General features: G+C 52.4%; 8 protein-coding genes across 8 annotated transcripts; 4 read left to right on the top strand and 4 right to left on the bottom strand.

The window, feature by feature from the left end:
* The first annotated feature begins 117 nt into the window (after positions 1-117).
* V8C40DRAFT_256174 (uncharacterized protein) lies at positions 118-2,926 on the top strand. Its single transcript, XM_083218218.1, has 3 exons — positions 118-799; positions 891-969; positions 1,037-2,926. Exons 1-3 carry the CDS (start codon positions 533-535, stop codon positions 2,725-2,727), a joined length of 2,037 nt encoding a protein of 678 aa, XP_083068749.1. The 5' UTR covers positions 118-532; the 3' UTR covers positions 2,728-2,926.
* V8C40DRAFT_256172 (H(+)-transporting V0 sector ATPase subunit c'') lies at positions 2,701-4,284 on the bottom strand. The gene is made up of 4 exons (XM_083218217.1): positions 4,090-4,284; positions 3,835-3,961; positions 3,387-3,695; positions 2,701-3,297 (listed from the first exon to the last, which is right to left on the bottom strand). The coding sequence occupies exons 1-4, from the start codon at positions 4,145-4,147 to the stop codon at positions 3,183-3,185; spliced, it is 609 nt and encodes a 202-aa protein (XP_083068748.1). The 5' UTR covers positions 4,148-4,284; the 3' UTR covers positions 2,701-3,182.
* A 101-nt stretch (positions 4,285-4,385) lies between these two features.
* On the top strand, positions 4,386-5,350 carry V8C40DRAFT_256167 (transcription initiation factor IIA subunit gamma). The gene is made up of 3 exons (XM_083218216.1): positions 4,386-4,658; positions 4,719-4,866; positions 4,953-5,350. Exons 1-3 carry the CDS (start codon positions 4,612-4,614, stop codon positions 5,103-5,105), a joined length of 348 nt encoding a protein of 115 aa, XP_083068747.1. The 5' UTR covers positions 4,386-4,611; the 3' UTR covers positions 5,106-5,350.
* A 96-nt stretch (positions 5,351-5,446) lies between these two features.
* On the top strand, positions 5,447-6,935 carry V8C40DRAFT_256165 (uncharacterized protein). Its single transcript, XM_083218215.1, has 4 exons — positions 5,447-5,996; positions 6,162-6,258; positions 6,328-6,363; positions 6,424-6,935. Exons 1-4 carry the CDS (start codon positions 5,773-5,775, stop codon positions 6,772-6,774), a joined length of 708 nt encoding a protein of 235 aa, XP_083068746.1. The 5' UTR covers positions 5,447-5,772; the 3' UTR covers positions 6,775-6,935.
* On the bottom strand, positions 6,787-9,951 carry V8C40DRAFT_256162 (chloride channel). Its single transcript, XM_083218214.1, has 5 exons — positions 9,536-9,951; positions 9,457-9,472; positions 9,109-9,390; positions 8,968-9,035; positions 6,787-8,898 (listed from the first exon to the last, which is right to left on the bottom strand). The coding sequence occupies exons 1-5, from the start codon at positions 9,695-9,697 to the stop codon at positions 6,934-6,936; spliced, it is 2,493 nt and encodes an 830-aa protein (XP_083068745.1). The 5' UTR covers positions 9,698-9,951; the 3' UTR covers positions 6,787-6,933.
* A 222-nt stretch (positions 9,952-10,173) lies between these two features.
* Positions 10,174-11,699, top strand: V8C40DRAFT_256160 (histone-fold-containing protein). Its single transcript, XM_083218213.1, has 4 exons — positions 10,174-10,780; positions 10,842-10,927; positions 10,989-11,079; positions 11,153-11,699. The coding sequence occupies exons 1-4, from the start codon at positions 10,717-10,719 to the stop codon at positions 11,506-11,508; spliced, it is 597 nt and encodes a 198-aa protein (XP_083068744.1). The 5' UTR covers positions 10,174-10,716; the 3' UTR covers positions 11,509-11,699.
* V8C40DRAFT_256159 (U2 snRNP complex subunit LEA1) lies at positions 11,595-13,252 on the bottom strand. Its single transcript, XM_083218212.1, has 5 exons — positions 12,906-13,252; positions 12,655-12,695; positions 12,306-12,566; positions 12,111-12,245; positions 11,595-12,035 (listed from the first exon to the last, which is right to left on the bottom strand). Exons 1-5 carry the CDS (start codon positions 12,982-12,984, stop codon positions 11,817-11,819), a joined length of 735 nt encoding a protein of 244 aa, XP_083068743.1. The 5' UTR covers positions 12,985-13,252; the 3' UTR covers positions 11,595-11,816.
* A 223-nt stretch (positions 13,253-13,475) lies between these two features.
* On the bottom strand, positions 13,476-18,734 carry V8C40DRAFT_256156 (ubiquitin-binding serine/threonine protein kinase VPS15). Its single transcript, XM_083218211.1, has 2 exons — positions 18,209-18,734; positions 13,476-18,144 (listed from the first exon to the last, which is right to left on the bottom strand). The coding sequence occupies exons 1-2, from the start codon at positions 18,420-18,422 to the stop codon at positions 13,736-13,738; spliced, it is 4,623 nt and encodes a 1,540-aa protein (XP_083068742.1). The 5' UTR covers positions 18,423-18,734; the 3' UTR covers positions 13,476-13,735.
* Positions 18,735-18,984: the final 250 nt, after the last annotated feature.

Raw genomic sequence — 18,984 nt, 5'->3', positions numbered from 1 at the left:
TTAGGGGGAGCGTTGGAGCTTCTCGGGGGTGGCTGGACTGGGCTCCACGGCTGTGCACCCGTAAAATCCTCCGCATTGCTACATGCCCGTTTCTGCAGCCAGCACGAGGGTTTTGGAGTTGGAGCTGTATCCCACATGCTCGGAGTAGGTGTACAGTACAGTACCTAAGGTGTACATATATTAGATTGTTTGCATCCGGATAGGCCAAGCCGCGGCTTTGTCTTTAATCGTATTAGCTAGGGAGCAATTACTTTGGCACTAACACAGCAGGCTTTGAGACTAATTGCACATGGTTTACTTTTGTTTCTGGACAGCTCCCAACACATGCCCAACATATTGACCTCATACTTGCACCTTTCAAGATCGTGGATACTGAGGCAGGGTTTGGGGTTCTTTGCTGCTTGTTAGTATTGGTATAGTATTGGTATTTTAATATTGGTATTTCGGAGAGAGAGAGATTCTGAATTTATCTACTCGGACGGTTGGATATAATAAGCACTCACTCACGCGGTATCGTCGAAATCTCACCACCATGGACGGCCCATTCAATGCCGCAATTCTCATCGTCTCAACCACGGCCGCCAGAGATCCCTCCGCCGATGCGTCTGCAACGGTCCTCCGCGAGGTGTTGATGCAGGATGGAGCGGGCAGGTGGGATGTCGTCGATGAACGCATTGTCTCAGACAATGTCCTGGACATCCAGAGGAATATCATGCCCTGGACAGATGGCCCTGATCCGGTCCATCTCATTGTCACCACCGGCGGCACCGGATTTTCAGTAGCAGATGTGACGCCAGAGGTGAGTGAGATGAATTTGAATTTGGATTTATTTGAATTGCTGCGTCCAATCATGATATTGATTATCCATACTGACAAACATATTTGAATAGGCTGTTGCTCCAATGATACACAAGACGGCTCCAGGCCTGATCCACGCTATGCTCTCTGCATCTCTCGCGATAACGCCATGTAAGTCACTAAGCAAAGATAGCATCTCACTTATTTAATTTTACATAAAATTGACAATCCATCACAGTCGCCATGATGTCTCGTCCCACGGCTGGTGTCAGGAATAAGACTGTCATCGTCACCTTACCCGGCTCACCTAAAGGGGCCAAGGAGAATCTCCAAGCCATCATCAAGACCCTGCCACACGCCTGTCTCCAAGCAGCAGGCGGAAATTCAAGAGCACTGCACGCTGGTGGCGTCAAAAAGCTCGAGGCTGATGCTGGCATTGATCGATCCCCGTCTCAAGCATCGTCAACACAGCACCACCACCATCATCACCATGGACACTCCCACGGCCACAGCCATGGTCCCGGACAGGGCGGCGGCCACGCAAATCTGCAGAGGTTCACCACCCCGAGTTCCACTGGGGCATCTCATTTATCCAATGATTTCAGCTTGGGCTCCGCGCGACGATACCGCGAGTCCCCTTATCCCATGGTATCCGTGGACGACGCCCTTGCGTTGATTTCAGAGCATACCCCTGAGCCACACACGGAAACCGTCAAGGTGGACGACAAGATTGTTGGGCTCGTGTTGGCTGAGGATGTCAAGGCGAAGGAAGATGTGCCAGCTTTCCGAGCCAGTATCGTGGATGGATATGCCGTGGTCGTGCCCAAGGACGGCAACGTTAAAGGCGTCTTCCCCGTCACCGGCATATCTCATGCCGCCCCTGGAGAAATGCCGCCTCTGAAAGAGGGAGAAATCGCCAGGATAACAACAGGCGCTCCGCTTCCCCCAGGGGCCACCGCCGTCATCATGGTGGAAGACACCACGCTCAAGACCATGACAGACGACGGCAAAGAGGAGAAGGAAGTCGAGATCCAAGCCGGCGGCGTCACAGACGGCGCCAACGTACGCGAAATCGGAAGCGACATTGCCCAAGGCGCCGTGATCCTCAAAAAGGGAGAGCAGATATCCGGAGTCGGTGGAGAGATTGGCCTTCTAGCAGCGGTCGGCGTGGCAGAGGCCCAGGTCTTCAAGCGGCCCGTCATCGGCATCCTCTCCACCGGCGACGAGATCGTCGACTACAACCGGCCCGGCGGCTTGAAGCTCGGCGAGGTCCGCGACACCAACCGCATCACGCTCATCTCCGCCGCCAGGGAATGGGGCTTCCCCGTCGTCGACCTGGGCATCGCCAGCGACAAGCCCGGCACGCTGGAGGAGACGCTGCGTGCCGGATTGAGGGAGGCCGATGTGCTCATCACCACGGGAGGCGTCTCCATGGGCGAGCTCGACCTCCTCAAGCCCACCATCGAGCGCTCCCTCGGCGGCACCATTCACTTTGGCCGCGTGGCCATGAAGCCGGGCAAGCCAAGCACCTTTGCCACCATCCCCGTCAAGGACAACGCTGGCAACCGCATCTCAAAGGTCATCTTCTCCCTGCCCGGCAACCCTGCCTCCGCGCTCGTGACATTCCACCTCTTCGTCCTGCCGTCGCTGCACAAGCAGTCCGGCGTCACCCCCGTCGGCCTACCCAAGGTCCCCGTCACCCTAGCCCATAGATTCGGTCTAGACTCCCGGCCGGAATTCCATCGTGCTGTCGTGACCATCGGCCAGGACGGCCTCCTGACGGCGAGCAGCACTGGAGGACAGCGTAGCTCCAAAGTTGGTAGCTTGAGATCGGCCAATGCGCTGCTTTGCTTGCCCGGTGGTACTGGAAAGTTGGACAAGGGCTCCAAGGTTGACGCTCTGCTAATGAATTCTATACGTGGAGCATGAGATGGTGAGGCAGTTTGGTATGTAGTCCGGTAGCTGATACCCAAAACACAAGCTGTGAGATAGTACGGCTATTTAGCACTTGGTCAATGTAAATAGAAGAAGAATAGGGAAAAGGGATTCAAAAATTTGTTGCTCTTTTACATATTCATAACCCTTCAAAGATGATGCCTACTAGGTAGATTTCGAGCATCCGCAGCTGTCTTTTACCCTTGGCTAGTATACACGGGGGCTAGTCATACAGCTTCAAATGTAACAAAAAAAAAGATAAAAAATTAAACATCGTTCTACAGCCCAATCTTCCAAACGCCCAACCAAAAGCTATCGTCGCAATGCATATGTCGGGATTCCTCTCTGCCCATCACGGGGAGAGAAAGTAAGGGTGCAGCACCGAGACAGTGATAGGCTGTGTGATATTAAGTGTGAAATTCTTTTGACGGTCCCCTGAATTCACGCGCTCAGACGGGCTTGGCGCCAAAGGCGGGAGCCTTTTCAGAAACCAGCAGTCCGATGATCAAGCCGAAAAGCCCCAGAACAGAGCTGAAGATTTCAATGACGAGAATCTTGACGAACCTATTTTGAAATGGTTAATATGCCGAAGCGAACACGCAGTTATCCGTCAAAGCGACAGATATTAGTGATAGATGGAGGTCTCCACATACAATGAGGCATCAGCCGCATCAGCCAGCGCAGCTCCACTGCCATTGATGCCAACGGCAACACCGCAGACGAGATTGCAGGCGCCGACAGTCAGACCGGCCCAGAAAAGGGCAAAGCCAGTGAAGTAGGAATCGGCAGAGTAGAGTTCGGCACCGTGGACAGCCTCGACCTTTGAGGAGAATACAATGGCCATGATGACACCGTAAATGGCGACGACCTCGCAGAAGATGATGGAGATGAGGTTCTTTGTTCGGATTCGGGGCGCCTTGACGCCGGCGCCGAGGATGGAGGAGCCGGTAATGAAGATGCCCCTAAGGATTGAGACGGGGAGTGTTAGTTAACTGGGTCTGCTTCTTCGCGATGTAGGCTTGGGTTTTGTTGTGTCGTTCTTGTCTCTCGTCCCCCTCGTTTCGTATTGGAGCGTGTGCGTTGATTGTCTTGTTGACTTACCAGGCGGCACCGACGACAGAGAGGCCGATGCAGAGGGAGATGCCGAAACTAGCCCAGGCGTAGGGCGATACGGACTCGAGAAAGGCACCGACATTGAACGACTCGCCGCTGCCGGTGAAGAGCATGTCTGTTGACGATTGCCTGCGTGTTAGTCGCAGCCATTCTTTACTTGAGGTACATGTATTGATGCTGTTGACAATGGTGATGATCGTGGTGACGACAACGGGATATGATGGTCATGACGGGGACACGTACAAGCTCCCACCACGGTCAGAAACGACCCGATTCCTCCGACTCCGTACGTGAGACTCATGATTGTATGTTGCACGATGCTGGTGCTTTGCGGCTGGTTGTCGAAGCAAAAGTGCTGGGGCTCGTCGTTTTGTTGCAAGCTTGGCTCAAGCTCTCGGAGCACAGAGGCGCGACAATGGCCGACGTCACATGACAAACGTGCTCCCCTTTGCTGCTGACTCATCCGGATTGCTGCGCTTAGCTCTCCGGGGTGCATCGAGTCGGAGGCCAGTTCATACTTCCAGTGCGCTTAGCCTTATAAGTTCCCTGGAGTTACTGCACTAAAACACCTCCAGCGCTTCATTGCCTTAGTCAGAATCACTGCCGACGTTGAACTTGCGCTAGGCTGCAACTCTTCTGTCAGCAATCCCGACTCACGGGAACTTGACCCAAACATCCTCTCAAAGGCGCATCGTCTCTCTCTTCAAATCTCGACAATTCAACGCCCATCACTCATTTACAGTACTTATCCTTGCATCTCCAACCATGGCCAGCGGCGCACAGTCATTCTATGAGCTCTATCGACGGAGCAGGTAATGCGCCACTCACCTACGGCTATCACATAGAGAGACGTCGTTTCTAATGGTTTGCAGTATCGGCCTTGCCCTGACCGACACGCTCGACGATCTGATCAGCGAAGAGCGCATCCACCCGCAACTGGCGATGAAGATTCTAGGCAACTTTGACCAAGCCATCACCGAGGCGCTCCAGAAGAACGTCAAGAGCCGGCTCCAATTCAAGGTAAATGCGAACACACTACAACCCCCATGGGACATCTCAGGTCTTGTGTCGAGTTGAAGGGGGACTGACGAGTGTTACCAAAACAGGGAAGCTTGGATACATACCGATTCTGCGACGAAGTCTGGACTTTCCTCATCAAGAACGTGACGTTCAAGATGGACAACGGCAGCGTGTCTGTTCAGGCGGACAAGGTCAAGATTGTGAGCTGCAACGCGAGGAGACCCGGTGAAGGACAGTAGTCAGCCACGGCAGAGAAATCACGTACTTGTATACATGCCGATGGACGGGAACAGGTAAAGAACAGATACATCAGGGGGGCATACCATCAATATCGGCAACGGGACTGGCAGTTTACGGCGTTTTGGGGGGTTTACGGATACACGGGCAAGGCATTGATTCATCTTTTCAGCAAATATTGGGAAACTGGGTCTTGATTAGGCCATGGATGAAATAGACAAGATGAATAATACATATTTATTGAGGATTCTTGCATTGACGATCATGTACTGTGACAATGATTTTCGACATGTGCCCGCTGCCGCCCCTTGAGTTACGAGCGTCACGAGAGCCACAGCAGCGAGAGCGCCACTGTGGCGGTGAAACGTGAACTCCCACCACTCACTGTCTGTCTGCTGTGGCTTCAGTGCTTTCAACACTCACACTCCAGCTGTCCTCATCAGCCTTAATTGGACTGTGCTGGCAATTATTTACCAACCAATTGTCAAAATACAACATCAACCAGTCTCTCATATTCCATTCCCAATCCTCCTATTTCCTCCCCATTACTCTAATCCAGCCCATCCAAGCCTTTCCCTCCAATCACACCAAAATACGCAACAGAAAAAAGCCACTGCCTACCTAATACGGCCCATCTTCCGAATCCAGTAATCCCCAAACAAAACCGCAATGGACGCGCGCAAACGGCGGGCCACCAACAAACCGACCTCTCCGGAATCCCGACCTCACAACAACTCCAGCACCGGCAAATCCGCTTCTTCTTCGTCGTCGTCTTCTGATTCTGCAGCCGCCAAGATGGACAGCCCGGAATCTCCTTCGTGGAGAAAGCATTGGATGTTTTTCGCTGTGGCGAGCGGTGCTTGTGCGGCGTTTAACGGCGTGTTTGCGAAGCTGTAGGTTCTCTCTCAACGTTTACCATTCTTTCTCATCTATGAATACTTTACTTGTAGAATTTGTGCATATATATAAATATATGTCATGAATAAATCCATCAACATGAACAATGAGAATAAGTAAATATTTAGATACGTATTTACTAACACCATCTTTCACTTCAGAACAACCACAGAGCTCACAACAAACATATCATCTGCCATCGCCAAAAGCCTCGGAATACAATCCCACTCCCAAATCGTCGAAATTATCGTCCGCGCCGTAAGTCATATTCCCCCTTTCACATTCCCAACCAAAATCATCACACAAAGCTAACAATTATATCCCCAGATCTTCTTCATCCTCAACCTCACCTTCAACGGCATCGTAAGTTGTCTCATCCCTCACAAACTAAACACTTTTCAACTTACTCACTCTCGCAAAAAGATGTGGTCCTTATTCACCACCGCCCTCGCACGCGGCAAATCCGCAACCCAAGTCTCCATCATGAACACCTCCACAAACTTCCTCGTCACCGCCTTCACCGGCTTCGCCATCTTCTCAGAGGCCCTGCCCCCGATGTGGTGGGCCGGCGCATCGCTCCTCGTCGCCGGCAGCGTCATTGCGGGCCGTAAGGACGAGGGCGATGGGGATGGTGCTAAAGATGCCGCTGCCGGTGAGGCGTATGAGCCGGTGCCCGCGGGAAGTAGTAACCTTGAGCTGGATGAGGATGTAGTAGTTGCGGGTGAAAGATACCGCGATGAGGACATCCCTGACTTGGGAGAGCTTCGGAGCTGAGCGGCATGAATGGCTTGTTCTAGTCGTCAAATTCAAAATCACAGTAGCATAGCAACACTTTAGATATCAAATCATTGTATATACACACAAGGCAAGTGAAAGAGAAAAAAGCAACGCTTCTATAGCGCCCCCGCTCCGTATTCAAAATGCCAATCCAGTCTATCTTCTTTCCAGCTCAACGCCCTCATCAACGCCGTCCTCGTCTCCATCCAAGATGGCCTCTCTCCTCCCACCCGCACGCGTCCGCTCATCGTCAAATTGCCCACTAAGTCTAATATGCCCCCGCGAAACCGACGATACCGAATTCGAAACCCAAAAGCCCACTCTGCGAAGCGCGCTCCACAGATGCTCTTGTCCCTCAATGACGTGCTGGTCATCTTTCGGGTTCTCAGCCGCCTCCACCTTGAACTGGTACTTGAGACAGTCCTTGACGGTTACCAGACCGGAGAGCTTCCCGTGATACTCGATGAGAATGACACGAGGTCCAATCTTTTGAAACAGCTCCATGACCGTCTCCAGGGGCAGGCGAGGATGCGCCGTCACAGGCGTAGCGTCAACATAACGGCTGAAATCAAGAGGTGACGAGGCCGTGACGTCTCCACGAAATGCGGGTGTAATCGGAGTGATGGCTGGAGTCTGAATCGGATGCGGTGAAAAGATGCACTTTGCATCTGGAGAAACGGGGCGCTCGCGCTTTGTTCGATCAACGGCATACCGCAACTCAGTCCTGCCAATGTATCCCAACAGCGTCTTGGAGTTGCTGTCTAACACGATAGGGAACCCCTGATACTTGGCCTCGGCCAGCAGCTGTTCAATTTCGGCAAGCGTCAACCCGTTGGCAGGCAGAGACACGACGGAGCTTCGCATGACCTGAGAGACTGGTACACCGTAGTTGTGGTCCTCTTTACTATCAATAAACGGAAAGCCATTGAACCAAATCATACGGTCGGCGATTCCACCCTTGCCAAACATTTCGCTGACAAGCTTGGTCACGCCGACTACAATCATGGTTGGCAGAATGTACGTGAGCGCCCCGGTGAGCTCAAACATGATGACGACCACAGTCAGGGTGAGGTGCATGATACCGCTCAGGGCTGCCGCCGCACCGAGGAAGGCGTACGTGCCGGGCGTGATGCATGGCTCATCTGGCTTACAGGCGGAAAAGAAGACGCTGCTCGGGTTTGCTTCATATATGGCTTGAACGATGATGCCGACAGTTCGCCCAAACGAGGCGCCAATAGCCATGGATGGGACAAAGATACCGGCGGGCACCTTGCATCCGTATGAGATGATAACCAAAAACACTCTCAACACCGTCGCGAGAATCAGCGATATGAGGTTCCACGTCCTCTGGTCCTTGTCGCAAAGCCCATGGTAGTTCTCTGCTCCTTCACACTCGAGAAAGAGAATCTCCATGCTCTCAGTCATGTCGATTCTAAGAAAAGCGTTGGGATAGGCGATAATAGCGGTTCCCGCCGCGAGGAGCGTTGCTTCTAATACGGCGTACTTTGTCAGGTACTTTTTCCGGAAAGCCTGCGCTCGGAGATTCCACTTCATGACAAAGGCGCCATACAGTCCGCCGAAAATGCCAATGATGATGTAGAAGACGATTTCAAAGAAGTGCCAGTCCCGGTCGTATTTGACCTGGAACATGACCAGCTGTCCCGTGCGGAAGGGATTCATCGCAGAGAGGACGGCCGTGGCGACCAGAGCACAGAAATAGCTGCGCCACATGGTCTTGAGCGGAAAGTAGCTCGACATTTCCTCGAGCGAGAAGAGCACGCCTCCGATAGGGCTGCCAAAGGCGACGGCGACACCCGCCGCGGCGCAAGCACTGAGGATCTCGCGAGTCTTTCCCGCATTGCTCCTGTACTTGTTGAACAGCCTCGAGATGACGTTGCCAGTGCAGACGGCGTAGTGAACGCTAGGCCCTTCCTTTCCAACAGACAAGCCGGAGGCGATGGCCAAGGGCAAGCAGATGGACTTGATCAGCAGAGTCCAGAAGCCAAGAAAGCCCTTCATGACGAAGCCAGCAATGATGCACTTGATCTCCGATATACCAGATCCTGCTGCATACGGGGCATATGACTTGACCAGTGTGGCTGATACACAAGCAAACAAGGTCTGCCCACAGAGTTAGAATACTTGCACATTCAAGCTAGATGCGTAGAGGTAAATGACAAGGTGACTTACCGCAAATAAGAAATATATAAAGTAGTTGAGGGGACCAAAGCCGGTCCAGCGATGCCACTGTTCGCAGCCTGCAATAAGAGTCAGTCAGTCATCCAGCCACACATACCACAGCAGTTTGTATGAATTCGAGGAGAAGGTTACCATTGTCCTCTCCCCAGCAGCAAAACTTTTCGTTGAGATAAAACCCCGTCGTGCAATAGCCCGTCTTGATATCAGCCAGCCACTCCGTCACAATGTTCAAAAACGCCGCATTCAACCCAATAGCCGCGCCGATAATGGTGACGACGATCCAACCCTGCGCGGCGTCGTAAGATTCCCATATCCGATATCTCCAGCCGGGCTGGCCGAGTCTGTACACGCCCGCCGTGCGCTTCCTACGAGCCTTGCGCCGCGCCTGTTCTCGTGCCGCATCTTGTACCCAGTCTGCGTTGCTTCGGGGTCAGTCTTGTCTGTGGAAATGCGCCTCTGAGTGACTGTTTCGCTTCTCACCTATCGTTGTAAAGTCCTAAATACCATGGGATGTCAGCGCCAGCAGATTCATATGCCATAGTAACACGCATTCGCTCACCTCGTATCTCTTGATCTCGGCAATCTCATCTTCGATCTGGCCCTCCCTCGACGCCTCTCCCTGCTCAGCGTTGGACACAGCAAAGGACACTCGAGAGCTAATGGACGGCCGCCGTGAGAGGCCGGGGCTGAGCGCAGCCGTAGAAATTGATGTTGAATTCATAGTTCCGACATGCACACCATGGCGATTGTATGGTTGAACTCGATCGAGGGCGGGCGCCGATCGCCAACGTCTTGTGCGTGCGGCTCTGTCCGATGCGATGCGATGCGATTCGGTTCGGTTCGATTCGATGTGGTGCGACTACGATTGGTATAGAGTTGCGGTCGTCGTTTCTACGGTTTGGATTGGTTTGGTCTGGTGCTGAAGGGCGTGGATGCGACGTTGTCGCAAATAGAGCTGTAGCTGTAGCTCGACATCAAATGGATGCCAGCAGTTGCGCAGATGCGGATAAGATAAGCACATAGCAGCAGCAGGCACTTCATGCATCCTCCCCGCTGTAACAGCAGATCCCCAGGGCAGAGACTCCGTCTTAGTGCATGCTATGCAGCTGAAACCACCCACTAGAAACGGCGTTTTAGTGGGTGCAGCGGACCTATTTTGCGATGGATGGACGCCCTACGACACTAGAGTCCAGGTCGCGTCAAAGCGTCGCGTCTTGTTAATTAAAGAGCATTGGAAGGGAAAAGAGACGTTTGTCTGTCAGCCCAAATCCTGATCATCCTCTACAGGCCATTGCTACGGAAAGAAAACATTTCTTCACTCTTCTAGGCCAAAAAAACACTTATATTTGGAGCCTCACAAACTTCCCAGCCTCACTTACAAAATATCCTGAGCAGCAGCTTACTTAATGTTGCCCTGAGCCCAAACGCCTCCAAACCTTCCCCCCTAGCCACTCAACTTCTTCTCAACCCAAACCCACCAATTCTCAACCATTCATAAGAAAACAAGTCACCAACTTTGCTCTCTTATTCACACTCACACTCTGTCTCTTCCTGCTCAACCCATAATATCCAAGAAAGATATCTTCAAGGCGCAGACGCCTTCGAGTGAAACGACTGGCATCTCACAGCGCGTGATCCACGAGCTTTCACTCACATAAGCCATCCCACTCATCAACCACCACACACTCATCAAGACAACTCAATCCTACCCTCATCCAATCCCCGACGAAATCAGAAACCATGCCTTACAACACCAACGCCATTCCTCCTCGAAAGGAGCCCACCGGTCAAACCCAACTCCCATGTAAGCTCTCCCCAACCTCATCCTCCATACAAAGAAAAAAACTAACACCTCCTCCTTCCAGTATCAAGAGTCAAGAAAATCATCAGCCAAGACCCAGACGTCCAAATGTGCTCTAACAACGCCGCCTTTGTCATCACCCTAGCAGCCGTACGTCTTGTCTATCCTCTCTCCCCTTCGTGCTTCTCCCAAACTAACCCTTGCCATGCAGGAAATGTTCATCCAGCATCTCGCAGAGGAAGCCCACACCCAAGCAAAACTAGAACGCAAACCTCGCCGCAACATCCAGTACAAAGACGTCGGTAAGTCTCACCATTCTCCCTCTAACTCTCTCTCTTCCTCACCCTCACAAAAAAATACTAACCTTTCCCCAAGCCAACGCAATCTCACACCGCGACAACCTCGAATTCCTAGAAGACGTCGCCCCCAAAACCGTCTCCCTCAAAAAGGCAAAGGCCATCAACCAAGCCCGCCTCCGCGGCGAGCCTCTCCCCGACGCTGCTCCCTCCCGCGCCGCCACAAACGGAGCAAAGAAGCCCAAGGGCGCAGCAGCAGCCGCTGCCGTCAACGGCCAGCCAAAGGCCGGGACTAACCCCTTCACCCTGTCTCTTCGTGGCGAGGAAAGGGAGAAGAAGGACGCCGGCGGCGATGACCCTAGTGATCAGCTTGAGCTGGAGATGAGGCAGGCGGCGCAGCCTGAGGAGGATGCCGACGTTGACATGACGGGCTAGAAGTCGATTTGTCTCAATCCGTAGGGACTTTTTATTGTGTTTGGTAGTTTGTATTCATCATGGAGCTTTGTTACTTTTTATATATAGCTGGAAAGACTTTATATTTCATGGCGATGCTTTGTTTTTTTCTACCGTCATGTACAGTATATGTATGGCCTGAGTAAACCAAATGAACCCTGCTTTCCCATCCCTTCATCGAAAACAGCATTCTTATAACAGCAACAATAAATCAGATAACCATAAGGCAACGAACAGCCTGTATGCCAAAGAGAGAAAAACTATTATTTTGCAAACATCCATCCAAACACTCACTCCTCCATAGCATCTCCATAAATCCCCGACGGTAACCTCCCCTCGTTGAGCTCCTTCTCCAACGCAATAATCTCCTGCAAGCTCGTCGCCTTCTTGATCTTCTCCTGCAGCCTCTGCTTCTCGGCGTCCGTCAGCTTTATCCGCGAGAGCTTCGATGGCGCGGCCGATGAGCCGTTGGATGTGACTTCGAAAGTCTTGGACTTTTTGCCCATGATCTAAAACGACAAGACTCCGGTTAACATCCTTCATATAGAAAACAAACAAGACGGTGGGTTGGAGGGTTTAGGTACCGATGTTGCTAGAGCCGTAGGCTCCTCTACCGTGCCAAAAAGCTCTTGGCTCTGATCTCGCTCCGCCTGCTTAACCTTTTCGTAATCCAGAAACCGGACGGACGGACACCGCCAAATGACCCAATAGCGATAATGCTACACACCATCACCGCCACAGTCAGTAAATTCCCACGACGGGGTAAAGTAAAAACGCACCTCCTTCTTGGTAAGAGGGTTATCCGCCAACACCAAGTGCGTCAGCCGCGAAAACGTCCCCAGCGCATCCACGTCTGCCAGCTCCACCAGGTGATTCGACGCCAGCACCAGATTCCGCAGATTCGGCACCGCGGCCGCCACCGTCGGCTGGATGCTCGTGACGCGGTTGCGCGCCAGCAGCAGCGTCGTTATGCGCGGCGAGAGCGGGAAGTTGCCCAGCACCTGGATATCATTGTCGGTGAAATCGATGGCATCGTGGGGCTATTCGTCGTCGAAAGAAAGAAATCAAAAGTGTCAGCAATTCGTTCCATCATGTTGGCCAGGGGAAAAGGAGGAGGAGTTCACTCACGCCAGCAACACCCAAGTTTTCAATCGCAGGAATTCGATGTCCTATTCAAAGCGGCACCACCAAAAAAGCCACAAATGTATCAAATCATCCTTCATCACAAAAAGAAGAGAAACTTCCATAAAAGAAAGTTTTAAGGGTGAAGAAGAAAAGAAGGAGAAAAATGAACAAGAGGCCCAGAATAAAAGTGTGTAGTAGCATCTGCTCTTTTCAAGTTTCCCTTCCCTCCCCTCTCCCCTTGGGCATAAACGCACCTCGGAGATCAAGCTCTCTCTCCTTCAAGGGATTAAGATAGGACAGCGAGTCCCGGATCAGTTCGGCCGTCAGCCGCATTGTGTGGGGTTTGTGTCGGTTTTATTGGCGGAAGGGGGGTGGAAAAGTCGAGAGAAAGCCTCGAGAGGCTGGTGATTCCGATTGAGTTGCCTCTTGGAGCTGTTGCTTCAACAGAGGCAATTGCCTATAAACTACCGCGTCGATCGATCTAATTGTCGAGTAACAATGCACTGAAAGTTATACTGAGTCGTCGTCGCGAAAATCCGAGGTGGAGGAAGAAAAACGCCGTGGAAGATGAACAATCGAGGTTGGCAGCTGGTGTCGCATGCCGAACTTCAAGATGGGCAAGGCTGAAATGTTTGGACAAGGCGCGGAAATTTCACTAGCACAAAAAAAGCCACACTTAGTGCCGCCACATCTAGCTGGCGCCACACCTCAACTTCACCATGGAAGCTCTCCCTCTCTCTACATGTTCGTATAGCACAGCTATAAATGAAGTATACTAGGGAAATAGAAAAAAACAAGCAATTAAGTCTTGACACAATGAAACATTTATCAGTCATAATTATTCATCAGGGGCCGCCTAACTGCCCTAAAACGCTAAAGATACAGTGACACTACACCCATGCCTCACCTCATCCAACGTATAAAACGCATGGAGGATACTACTAGGTAATTCTACCCATCTAAATGTAAGAATGATACAACTCCATGCCTTAGTATTAACCTGTTTCCCTCCTTTTTCCATAAGCCCGAACCAAAGTTCAAACACGAGCCTCCACCATTTAAACAATAAGCCTCAAAAAGTGTTCTATTGAAACACATAAATCACGCCAGACCGATCCACAGACACGCTCATCGAATACGGGTACTCCAGAATCGCCACGTCCATGATCAAATCCAGGTGCGACTTAAGCAACTGCTGCTGCTGCATAGAAATCACCGTCGACCTGGGTGCCTTCTGTCTAGATCCGGTCCCCGCATTGGGCGCAGACGCCGCATGCCTAGCGAACCGCTCCGTATTCAGCGTCGTCGATGTCGTGGGATGCGTGCTCGTATATGTAGGCGGCACTTCGTCAGGTTGGAGACCACTGTAGATGCAAGAGTTTTCGATCCGAGAAATGTCCCAGAATCTAAGCCGTTTGTCGGACCCTGCCGTGAGCATGTACGCATGGCGGACCTCGCGAGAGTCTTCTGATGTTCCCGTGCCCACAACCATTGCCCGGACCCCTCGATCCGCATTTGCCATGTCACTTATCTCAAGGTTTGTGGCGAAGCGACCAAGCATTCCTTCAGGTTTATCCTCATCGACCTCCCACGCGGTGTATCCCTTCTGGCCATCCTTATTGCCGCCAGTTCGGTAAATTTCTCTGCACGTCGTCTTTTCCAGGTCCCACACTGTAACTTCGCCTTGGCCAGTTCCTCCAGCGACACAGATCCATTTGCCTCTGCCCTTGTTGGGATGTACGCAAATCCGGTAAATGGATCCCTTCCCGGGCACACCCCAGCCCTTCAATCTCATCTTGAACCGAAGATCCCACAAGTCGATAACTCCATGGGTAGTCCCCACGCACAGCCAGTTCCTCTTCTTATCAACGCAAAAACACGTTGGCGTTCCGTGATGGACAGGGTTCTCCAGCACGTAGAGCAGAGTCATGGTTCTTAAATCCATGGCGAGGATCCTCGATAGGTTGGTGGCGAGTACAAGGATGGAGCTCTGTTCCTGCTTAAAATGCTCACACCAAACTGCATATTCGCCTTCCGGTAGTTGGTATTCCCGCAACACCCGCAGCTTGGTATATCTAATAACACCACTAGTGGGAACCGTGTCAACCTTGACTACGTGAACGCTCCCATCGGACGCACAACTGACAAAGCAGTGTGAGTTTTCGACAAAACACAGGGCAACGACGCGAGCACCTTCGCCATGTTTGTAAGTCTGCCGAGATCGGTTCGTAATGTTGCGCTCAAGCCGCTGCGTATCCCACACCTTGACCGTCCCATCGTTGCCGCCTGTGATAAAGAAGATGTGATCTGGAGATGGTATAACACGGTTGATGGGTCCATGGTGCTCCGAAAACGTCGCCACGAGATGCCCATCCGGCTTCCAGGGAGGGTCCGCGCCCGGCATGTTGACCGATCTGTTCTTGTCTCCAGAAATGGGCTGGACCATCGGTCCAAACTCGAGCACATCGCGGGGAAAGTTTTCGACGTACATGTTGTCAAGCATGCGCCGGACGTGGGGGTCTGTTCCTTCGTAGCTATGCCTCACCTGTCTCAGACGAGCGGCTTCGCCGCCTCCTGTGCTCGGCCGAGAAACGGCCTGCACCGGTGCTGATGAAGTAAAGGGCCCTTCTACCTGTCCAAATGCGTTGGTGTCGCTGGTTCCAGTCTCCGGTATGGACTTGTGGCCGTCCCTGCGATCCAAGAGGCTGAGAGCGCTAGATTGGTGTCGGATGCCTCTGCGAGAAGAATACGATCCATCCCTGACAGATGCGGAATCATCTCCAGGGCCAAGGGGAGAATTCAGTGCCATCCGAGAATCAGTAGAGCTAGCCCTACCGCTCCCTGTGGGGGACAGCAGCCGTCCGGTGCTACGAGAGGGCAAAGGACCTATGCTGTGCACCCTCTTGTGAGAATGGAGAGAGCTGCGCTTCTTCTTCCCGGCCGCATCGTCTATCGTCATGGAAGCGTCCAACAACGCATCCGCAATAGTATATGGCCCTCCTGGGGGAGGTGTAGGTTCCAGGTCTGGCAGAGCGCCAGAGGGGTCTTTCAGGGGTCCTTCGTCAAAAAACACTGTCTGGATGGAGACGCCCAGCTCCTTCAGCTGGACGAATCCCGTGGGCATGATTTCTTCTTCGGCAGCAGGGGCAACGACGACAGAGTCCCGCGTCTTGCTTCTGCTAAGCCGCCATATATATTCGCACAAGGCCAAGAATTTCACCTCGTCTTCGGCCTTTAGTCCAAAATTCCTCAGCTTCTCAAGCCACTGTTCATCTTCTTCATTGCGGTTAATCTTGCTCGTAGAAGTGGGTATCAGCTCCTTAGACATTCGAGCTGCCGGAGCCAGCGGCCCCTGGTTCGATGATAGCCGCTTCCCCAAGACCGACTTCCAAAACACTCCCCTTTCCGTCTTGGTAGCCCAAGTCAGCGCTTGGTCAAAGACTGCCCGGGGAAGAGGCTTCTTCAAGGAGTCGAGCAGAGTCAACTCAGAAAAGTCGGAGAGAGACTCTATTTTGAGATACGGCTTAACCATCGGCAGCAGTACGCACTGCACGTCGGCCTGAGATAAGAACTTGGCAGCCATAGATAGGAACTCTGCTGCAGATTCTCTGATCCATATGTTTGGATGCATGGTGAGCCGTCCTGTCAAGTCTGCGAGTTCCCAGATCTTTGGCTTAGACAACAGCCCCAGGCCGGCGAGCTGAGCCAGCGAATGCAAAGCTGAACGCACCACGCTTTCTTCTGGATCCGCCAGAGCCTGGATCATGAGAGGTAGTATGAATTCCTCGAGGCTCGTGCTTCCTATAAAGGTCGCAATGCCCACGATGGTATCCAGGAAGGCACTCTTCAACATCCAGTCCCGGTCGTTTAAATATGTGATTAGGTGTGTAAGCAGAATATCATTAGAATTCTCCTGAAAGTACATGCAAAGCTCCGGCACCGACGTCAAGAACGCTCTTCGAACATGAACATCGGGGTCCTCGACGAGCTGCTTCGTGTGACTCTCCAGAATCTCAAAAAGCTGTCGATTGGCATTATCGAACATGCTCTCGAAGTTGGCGGCGGCGCCATCGGTCCCAGGCTCAACCTCCGGGTCTGTAATCGGCATTGATCCGTCTGCCCTGAGGCTGGATGCCATTTCCAGAAAACGCTGAGCAGTAGAAGCAAGGCTACCTATGCAGGACGCATAAGTCGCTCGCACAAGAGAGTTGGGTGTCCACGATTTTGTTCCGAGAGCAATCTCCATCCGGGGCAAGACGTATTCCACCAGAACGTGCGAATTTATCGGCGTGGTCATCCGTACCAGTTGCAGCAGCTGGGTGACGGCCCGTATCACAGTCACGAGCACCATGTCCGTCTCCTCCTTGCGCAAAAGTGTCATCAGATACGGCAGCACTCTGTCCAGTTTGGCCTCATCCGTAAGCCTTTCGGCAAAAGCCAATAGCAAATCGCACGCCCTGATTCTAGACGCAGCCCTTGCTGTTGTTCTCATAGCCGAGACTACCAGTGTCAAGAATATGAGTGTCCCGTCGTCCTCCGGTGGTTCGAGATCTGCAGAAACGGCATGTTCGTGAGTTGGTATGCTCAACCTCACGGGGAAATGGTCCAGCCCTAGCCTCGACTTGGGCAGTATCGGCCCTGATGTCTGCTTCTCAGCCTGATAGCCCAAGAAATATGAAATCTTGTCAAAGTCGTTATAGATCCTGTCGATACGGTTATCCGCTTCACCCAAATTCTTCTCAGCACCCGAAATAGGAGTATTTCCCGATGAAGGATCCGTAATCAGCTCCATATACTGGTGGAGAAAATTGTAAAAGTAGCTTGGGAAGACCTTATCTTTCCAAAAGTCAAGATACTGCTCAGCCGAATACCGCCTCTCAGGATCAAGCTGGATCATATGAGCAATCATGTCGCGCACATCCTTATCCGAGATGACGCTCAGGTGAGTAATAACGGGATCGTACTCGCCGCGCCGGTACTTATACAGCTGGGCGAGGCTAAAGATTTCCGACTCGAGAAATAGCTGGGCAATGACACATCCCGCACTGAAGACGTCCATGGCCCACGTCATCTTGGGTTTCTGAGGCGGAGCTTCGTTAGAAGAGTAGAAGCGCTCAGGCGCAATATAGCACGTCCGCCGGCCAGACGAATCGAAAAAGTAGGAAAAGTCGCCCGGGTTGTCGTCCGGGAGCATGATGGGCTTGTAAGCAGACGAAAAGTCTGTCAAGTATAGCCAGTTCCACGATGTGACCAGCACGTTCTGGGCCTTGATGTCGCCGTGGTATACGTCGCGCGCGTGGCAGTCCCGCAGGGCGCAGAGAAGCTGGAACGCCAGCCACTTCTTCTCAATGTCCTCCAGGAAGGGCCGCGTGCTCATGCGGTCATAGAGCGAGCTGTACATGAACTGTCGCACCAGGTATCCGTTCGTCTCCGTCTCGATGATGCGCTGGAAGCCTAGTGCATTAGGAACGCCCGCCAACGCCTTGCGCTGCTCTGATCCAAAACAGTCAGCATGAATCGTCTTAGTCTTTTACTCAGAGTTGCCAAAAAAGCTCACCTATAATCTTCTTCTTGTACGACTCCAGCTTCACCTCCGGGTAGGGCTTCACCAGCACCTTGACCAGCACCACGCCGTTCTCGTGCCTGCCTCGGATGCTCTTCATGAAGCGCGCATTTCCTATGCTCTTTTCGTACTGAATGTCCAGCAGCTGCGCAATATCTATGCCCGCCGCGCCGGCCGACGGCGTAGCGAGAGAAAAGCCTTGACCCATGGCTTCAAACGAACAAGAAGACGAAAGAAAGGTAGGTGGGAGGCGTAGCCCTCGTCCTCCGAGCAGCTAGAGAAGGTGTCGACACAAGTTGTCGAAGGAGGGGAAATAGCGGGATGCGGCGTCTTATCGTTCGGCCAGGGAGGAAATAGGCGTCATTTTGAACGGAAACAAACAGTTTGCAGGTGGGCGAAGGAGTCACCGGGATCGCGATATGTTGTCGGAGTCGTGAGTATGGAGAGGGTGGGTTGGTTCCAGAGAGGTTCTCGTGATGGAAGCTCTGCTCTCTGGACGTTGACGGAGGGACGTCACCTGGCTATAATGGTGGTCCGCAGCCTCATGGGAGCTTGCCGGGGCCGCTTGTTCTTATGGGTGTCGCCGCTGTGGGCTGCGGCCGGTAGTGGGCGGATTTAGCGCTTTGACGCCCACTAGCATCACTAAACTGACTTTGTTAGGCTGCTGCTAAATAGCTCCTACTCATTGATAGCAAGGGTTGGGTATTCGAATGCTACACCTACGTAGAGATAAGGAAATGAATGCATCTGAAAAGTCTATCAACGACGCC

Source organism: Trichoderma camerunense (genome assembly GCF_050948025.1).
Source record: "Trichoderma camerunense strain CBS 138272 chromosome Unknown V8C40scaffold_21, whole genome shotgun sequence".
Lineage (NCBI taxonomy): Eukaryota > Fungi > Ascomycota > Sordariomycetes > Hypocreales > Hypocreaceae > Trichoderma > Trichoderma camerunense.
This window is presented reverse-complemented; position numbering and strand designations above follow the sequence as displayed.